The 7,466-nt window shown below is 43.9% G+C and overlaps 1 protein-coding gene across 1 annotated transcript; it reads left to right on the forward strand.

Annotated features, from left to right (window-relative positions):
- Positions 1–282: 282 nt before the first annotated feature.
- Positions 283–7,459, forward strand: LOC107301150 (Bardet-Biedl syndrome 2 protein-like; the record flags this gene model as incomplete). The annotated part of the gene is made up of 7 exons (XM_015830412.1): positions 283–510; positions 1,356–1,481; positions 2,278–2,340; positions 3,767–3,844; positions 5,170–5,274; positions 6,814–6,900; positions 7,324–7,459. Coding segments are annotated over 7 exons (823 nt in total), but the record flags the coding sequence as incomplete, so codon positions are not given.
- Between the last annotated feature and the right edge of the window lie 7 nt (positions 7,460–7,466).

The raw sequence follows: 7,466 nt of genomic DNA on the forward strand, positions 1-7,466 counted from the left end.
GTGGACACCATTCCTCAAAAAGAAGTTATCTACTGAATTCTCCTTTGACCTGCAACCGAATCCTTCATCCCAGTGGATGAAGCCTATGGCCTCTGACTATCCTCCTCCAGAGGACTTCTATCATTCAAGGATAAGCAGATTGCTACCCAGACACTATCAGCTGGGGATACCTGGCATGTAGGAATACATTGGAGTCTACATTATTTTGGAATTGTTGTGACTTGTGGAACTCACCATGAAAGCAACTTGTATTGCTGCTAATGCTTTGTTTAACATCAACAGGTTTTTATTCACAATCCTCATGGACGTGGACAGCACACGAATGCAAACCGCTTAGCGCTAAGTAACCAGGATGCTGATATTTCTTTGCTGAACATCAATGAAGCTGTCAGTTGTTTGACTGCAGGGATGTTGAACCCTGATCTTGGCTGTGATTCCCTCCTAGTGGGCACACGGACCAGTTTGTTGGCATACGACGTACACAACAATGCTGATTTGTTTTATGCTGGGGTAAGTTCATCCCCCTCCCAGGATTACACGTCAATGGTGTTTGAATACACCGTTTGTATTCAGGGAAAAAAAATTGATAAACTTCGCAGAAAATGTGGAGGCTTCATAGACAAAATCCAAAGTGAAATGATATGGGTCCCAAGTTTTTAGGATGCATATTATATGTCCCAAAAGGCATTCCAAATTACTTTGCTTGGAATCGGCGAAGTTAGAATTTGTTTTGGTCTTTTCAATACATAATTTAATAGTACACACCAGCTGGCTTTTAGCATCATGATTAGTGAACAACAACTTTAGATCAATGTGGAGTAAGTCCCCGGAAGACTTTTTTCTGTTTTGTGATTTAGGCTTTGCCTTGCTCAAAGAGCCATTAAGCATTTGATCCAGGATTGTCTCTTCAAAGGGACAACTGTAATTTTCTAGCCCCCTCTATGAAAGAAGCATTAATGATAGTTTTCTTCTTGTTGATTTCCTCTCCATGTGACAACGGCAAAATACCTTTGAGCATTTATTTTGGCCTGATTAAATGCCTTACCATCAGCCTTGTTAATAGGCAATTATCAAACTTTTTTACCAGTTTTGTAAGATGGTGAGGGTAGAAATGAAGGTCCAACTTTCCTAGTGTAGCCAATACACTCTCGTTATATTTTGGCTAAACCTAACACAGTGTAGCAAATGTATTTACTACACCACCTTATGTTTATTTTTAAAACCAATCTCTCAAGTGCTCTGCTCTAGAAATTGTGAGGGGAAACGTCTGAATGCTCCAATCTATCTCACATGTTTTCTGGGTATCTTTATTTGCAGGTGAAGAATTCATTGATTTCTCTGCTGTTTTCCCGTAGGTTCCCGATGGAGCAAATTCTATAGCCGTAGGAACGTTGGGAGACATTTCCTGCCCCTTAGCAATTATTGGCGGAAACTGTTCCCTGCAGGGCTTTAATTATGAAGGAAAAGATCTGTTCTGGACGGTGAGTGTGCCTATATTATAGGGTGCTTTGGGTGCCTATAGCTTTATTTATCTTCATAACAAAAGCTATTAATATTATTATTTCAGTTTTTAGAAAGGGAGCCCACCGATCCTTTCAAGATTACACGTGGAGCGTTGAGACTAAAGTAACTTGCTGAGGCTCGCGGGAGTTTATAGCGAGGAGAGGGTGGCATTGAGAGCTCAACCAAAGAACCTCTAAGACCACTCCCACCAACACTGTCAGGGAAAGACACTAGAATATAAAGTGAGAGCAAACCTCACTCCCTACCAGCACTGATGATGTTACCTAGTTGGGTAATGAAATGTCTGCAAGAAAACCCCCAAGCTCAGAGAGCACCAAGGGCCCCACAATCCTTTTACTTCCTCCTCCTCCTCCTCTTCCTCCTCCTCTTCCTCCTCCTCCTCCTCCTCCTCCTCCTCTCTGCAAACCCCACTCCTTACTAGCACTGATGATGTTACCTAGTTGGGTAATGAAACGTCTGCAAGAAAACCCCCAAGCTCGGAGAGCACCAAGGGCCCCACAGTCCTTTTACTTCCTCCTCCCCCTCCCCCCCTCCTCCTCCTCTTCCTCTCTGCAAACCCCACTCCTTACTAGCACTGATGATGTTACCTAGTTGGGTAATGAAGAAAATCCCCAAGCTCGGAGAGCACCAGTGATCCCACACATCTTGATGCTTTATGCCCAAATAACTAGCGTCATTAATTTTTTTTCTGACGTTACTTCTTTTTTTGTCAAGTTGAAACTAAGAAATACTTTTTAAAAAATACAATTACAGGTCACTGGTGACAATGTTCGTGCTCTCGCCTTCTGTGACTTTGACGGTGACGGGAAAAAAGAGGTAGGCTTTTGGCAAGCGGCATGTGCATGAATTTACACTTCCATTGTACGACAGGTAGTCCTCAACTTACGCCCACAATTGAGCCCAAGATTTCTGTTGCTAAGTAAGACCTTTGTTAAGTGAATCTGGCTTCCCCCATTGACTTTCCTTGTCAGAAGGTCGCAAAAAGTGATCATGTGATGCCAGGATACGGCAATCGTCATAGGAGTCAAGGGCCAAGCGTCTAAATTTTGATCATGTGACTATGTGGCTGTTGCGACAAGACATAACTCTGCAAAATGGTCATAAGTTACCTTTCTCAGTGCCGTCGGAACTTTGAACGGTCACTAAACACACCGTAAGTTGAGGACTACTTATAGTTCGTATTGCATTTGTTGTATTTTAGACATTTGAGGGATTACTGTACTGAGGGAACGGTTAGGGGTTGAAGACGGGCACCCATCTTGGAGCAGATGAGTTTTTGAAAAATATCTCGACTAATGCTTTTATGTTTTCAATGGAAGAAAATACCCAAGTCGCTAGTCATTAGGAAAAGAACCCACAAGGTCTTGTAAGTTCAGTCCAAGCACACAGCTTCGTTGGTTGCAGCACGTGCGTTACATCCCTCCTTTCTTTTCAGAATCCGAGCCAATTCTCCGCTTTCCCTTTCATGTACGTCCCGTGTCTGGCTATTTGGGATGACATGTCCTAAGGGCTTTCCCAGCCCAGCCTCCTCCCAAAGCAGGAATGCAAGACAATTTGCTGGAAGGAAGGAGGGTCATGCGTGTAAGGACGAAGAACTGCTCTCGTGTGCCCCTGGGCGAGGGGAGTCGGTCCTTTTTAATCTGTATTTTGCGTGCCCTAAGTCGGTGTTTCTCAACCACAAGACGCGTGGACTTGATCTCCGCGAATTCCCCAGCTAGCATGCTGGCTAGGGAATTCTGAGAGTTTGAAGCCCACGGATCTTTAAATTGCCAGGGTTGAGAAACACTGCCCTGAGTTATATTTGCTCTTGGGATGTGCAGCTTAGTGGTTGAAGCTGAAGTTTGATCTAGGATCTATTTCAGCAGTCATCGTGGGTCAGCCAAGACAGTTTTTCCTGGCTCCCTGCCTACATCATAAATCGGACCGTTCACCTAATCAGGAGATAACTTGACCTTACTTGCAGCACTTTCTATAATATATTTTAGTGTGTTGTATTCAAGCTCTGTGTTAGGCAGCCTTCCCGTGCTGATGCTCTCAAATGTATTTTTTTTGGCTTCAGCTGCCATCATTCCCGACCACAAATCATCAGGATGTCTAGAAATCAACAAGCCAGATCACGTTAAGGTTTCTCCTGTTTTGGCAGCTGGAAGAGCAAATTAATGAAAATAAAATGTGGTCTGTTAAATGCTTGATGGTTTCTCTCTCTCTCTTTCTTTCTCTCTCTCTCCCCCCCCAAAATTAGCTTATTGTTGGATCTGAGGACTTTGATATTAGGGTTTTTAAAGAAGATGAGATTGTGGCGGAAATGTCTGAGACTGAGGTAAGGGGGGGGGAGAAATTACCTTTGTGTGGTTATTCAGTTTGGTGTGGGGATTCAGTTTAGACAGAACGATTGGAGAAGTTCTGACATTTTGGAATCTTTTTGACCGTGCAGCAGTCTTCAAATAGATGAAAACGGCATTTTATCACTCAGCATATTCAAAAGTTTTCCTCTAGGCCTGCTTTGCTGTTCTCTTTTTTTTTCCCCTGGTAGCTGAGCTCCTTTTTGACAGGTTAATGGAAATCAGACCTGAATCAAATAATTTCATTCAATACCAAATGAAAGACGTGGGACAGTAGATTTAGGAGAAAGAGATAATAATGGTAGCAGTAATTTTTTTATTATTATTATACATTGGAGTGCAGCGATGTTGCCTTTTCCAGTCTGTTAAGGCTCATTCAAAAGAGAATACAGGTAATCCTCAATTTACAACGCTTCGTTTAGTGACGGTTCCAAGTTACAACGGCACTGGGGTAAAAAAAGACTTATGACCGTTTTTCACACGACGGTTGCAGCCTCCCCATAGTCATGTGATCAAAATTGGCAACTGACTCATATTTATGACGGTTGCAGCATCCCAGGGTCCTGCCCCCCCTCCTGCCAACTCTTGCCAAACAGAATTCTTAGCATCTGCAACCGAAAGCATCTTGGCGACCAGAAGTTGGAGAATAAACAGAGTTTAATATTTTGGGGGTTGAGGGCTACGCTTACCTTTGCCCCGAAGAAATTACCCCTCTTCTGGGCTGCCCCATCTCAGCTGCTCTCCGTTGCCCTGGTTTGAGCATGGCAACTTCAAGCCAATTTGAAATGTGGAAGAAAAACTTCGGCTGCTTCCCCACTAAGGGCTTTTAGTGCTAACAGAAACGATTAGGGAATATTCTTACTTCTCCATCCACCTATCCCCCTCTTTCCATGGAGTTTTGACAGTAAGAACAAACAGGGAAGAAGGCAGTGTGTGTGTTGGGGGGGAAACTTTGGGCATAACAGATGTAAATCATGACATCTGGAGCCCTGGTAAAGTTTTGCGAATGAGGTCAAGTGAATAAAATGTTAAATAAAATAAATCACAACAAAACCTCTCGGAGCCTTCCGCATCACAGCTGGATACAGCACCAGCCAAATCTTCGGTGCAGGTGTGGGTACTGGGAAGGTGAATATCACTGAGACTGGGATCATGCCAAACCACTCTAATTTAATGGGCCCGAATACTGTAACTGCCAGTATTGCTCTGATTTAGCTGAAGGCAGTTTTATTCCGTAGAAATAGTTGGCTTAATTATTTAGTTTAACAACAAGCTGTTAAACCTTCCTTTCTTCCTTTTCTAGATCGTCACGGCCCTAACCGCGATGAGCCCCGCTCGCTTCGGCTATGCGCTGGCTAATGGCACGGTGGGCATTTACAACCAGGCCGCGCGCTACTGGAGAATTAAAGTTAGTATGATCAAATTGGAGACGTCAGAACAGCTGGAATATCCAGCACTGAAAAATGTACGTTTGACTTCGCTGGGAGTCTGCAGAGGAAGTCAAAAAGGTCCAGATGGCCGCCACTAGGCGTGGAATTTTTAAGCCTTTTGATGTGCATCCAGGACTTTCACCCTGTGGTTATAGTTGCCATCTTCTTTTTGCCACAGTATGGATGATCTTCTCCCTCTTCCTCCTCTTCCATTCAGTTTGGACACTGTCCAGTTCTGATGGGGTGATGGAAACAAACGCAGGGACCTAGAACGTGCGAGCTAGAAAGGATGTTTTAGTTCATCTGTCACAACATCTTATTCAAAGTTAACATTAATCAGGTGTTGCATGTCATGCAGATGTAGCCCCACACTCTTTAGCTGGCTTGGTTTTAAGTCTGTTGTGCCGACCTGTCAGGTTCAAATGACCACTTTTGAACGCTGATTTCAAGGCACTGCAAGGGTCAAGCGCAGGAAATCAGGAGTCCAGGCAGTTCAAACGAATACATAGGTTGTATTGTACAAAAAATCTGAACTGCTAACAGTCAAAACAAATTGGTGGTACATAAGAGTCAGTGGAATTCAAGGAAGGCTGGACTGAGAGCTCTTGTGTCTGATGATGCGTTTGACCTCAGGCTCAGCCTGGTCATCTCCTACAGAAAGGCTTATTAATGCTACCTATACACAAGAATCTGGTCAATTAATGGTCAAAGCTAAATTAGTGCTAGATAAGGGTCATTGGAATTCATGGGTGTGTCTGTGTGCTGGACCTGGGTCTCTTGTGGGAATGGGATGACTCCAAACATGTTTGACCTCCACCTTCAGGCTCAATCACCCTAGCCATAGTCCTGCTGTAGGTGGGGCAATATGCTGATTCTGTAAACTGCTTAGAAAGGGCTGTAAAGCGGTATATAAGTCTTAAGTGCTATTGCTATTCTAAACTTGGTTTGTTGAGAATTTCGCATTCTTGACCGATACGTAACCGGTAGCTATAAACAAGTTGAAGATCGAACTCCGGTGGTATGATATATCGCTTTGAGGCAAAAACTTCATCTATTCAGGGAAAATAATAGCCACCTTTTCATATTTTTCCTAGTGTTCAAAGTCCTTGATTCCTGTTGCAACTGTGTAGGATAGTTACTCTTACAAGGAGAGGAACCCTTGCTTAGAGTTAAGACTGAATCCAGAGTCAGGACAGTGTCTTACCTTGATTAGTTTCCTGCATCAGTATCTCTCCACTAGATGTGTGAAAATGTTAGGGTTAATACCAAGAAGTATTAACGCAGCAGACCACAATCTTTTGGGCACCAGGGACCGGTTCGGGGCTTTGCTTGTTTGCGGCCCAGTTTCTGGCAGGCTGTGGCCCGGTGCCGGTCCACGGACCGGGGGTTGGGGACCCCTGTATTGCTGATAGGATTGATTGGAAGAAGCTGGCTGCCCTAGGCACTTCGCGCGAAAGGGACCAGTAATGGTGATGATACCAAGAAGTGACCTGCTTGCTTCCCATTTGTCTCCCCAGTCTAAAAATCAGGCGATGTGCATCAGTGCCTTTGACATTAATTCCGACGGCGTCTGCGAATTGATAACTGGCTGGTCCAGCGGGAAGGTAAGTATAAAGAAGATTGTATATTTAACCTTCGTCCCTGCTTCTTTCCTAAAGATTAAATGGCTGGCCTGGTTTAGAATTCTACCGGCGCGGCAGAATATATCAGTGGCTGCCACCAGAACAGTGGACCGTATTAGAGCAGATATGAAGAGGCAATGTTTAGTTTAGCTGTTTTCTTGAAAATTGTTTTGCCCCTTTTCAGGGTGCGTGCGCTGCAGATCGTGGAGTAACTGCAACGGAACTAAATGTACAGAAAGCAAAAGAAAGATTAGGCTGTTGAACCAGGGGTTGTTCTGGATTTCTAACATCTCGGGTTGACTGAGACGTTTTACAGAAAATGTATATTTTTTTATTTTTATTTTTTTACATTGATCTGTGGTCTTTCCCACTTTTAATGCTGTCTGGGGAATGTCTGCGTTGCAGATCGACGCACGCAGCGATCGAACCGGAGAAGTCATTTTCAAGGACAACTTTGCTTCTTCCATTGCGGGAATTGTGCAGGGAGATTACAGGATGGATGGGAGTACACAGCTGATCTGCTGCTCAGTTGACGGTGAAGGTAAATT

Source organism: Protobothrops mucrosquamatus, unplaced genomic scaffold, assembly GCF_001527695.2.
Source record: "Protobothrops mucrosquamatus isolate PMUCROS unplaced genomic scaffold, P.Mucros_1.0 scaffold10241, whole genome shotgun sequence".
NCBI lineage: Eukaryota > Metazoa > Chordata > Lepidosauria > Squamata > Viperidae > Protobothrops > Protobothrops mucrosquamatus.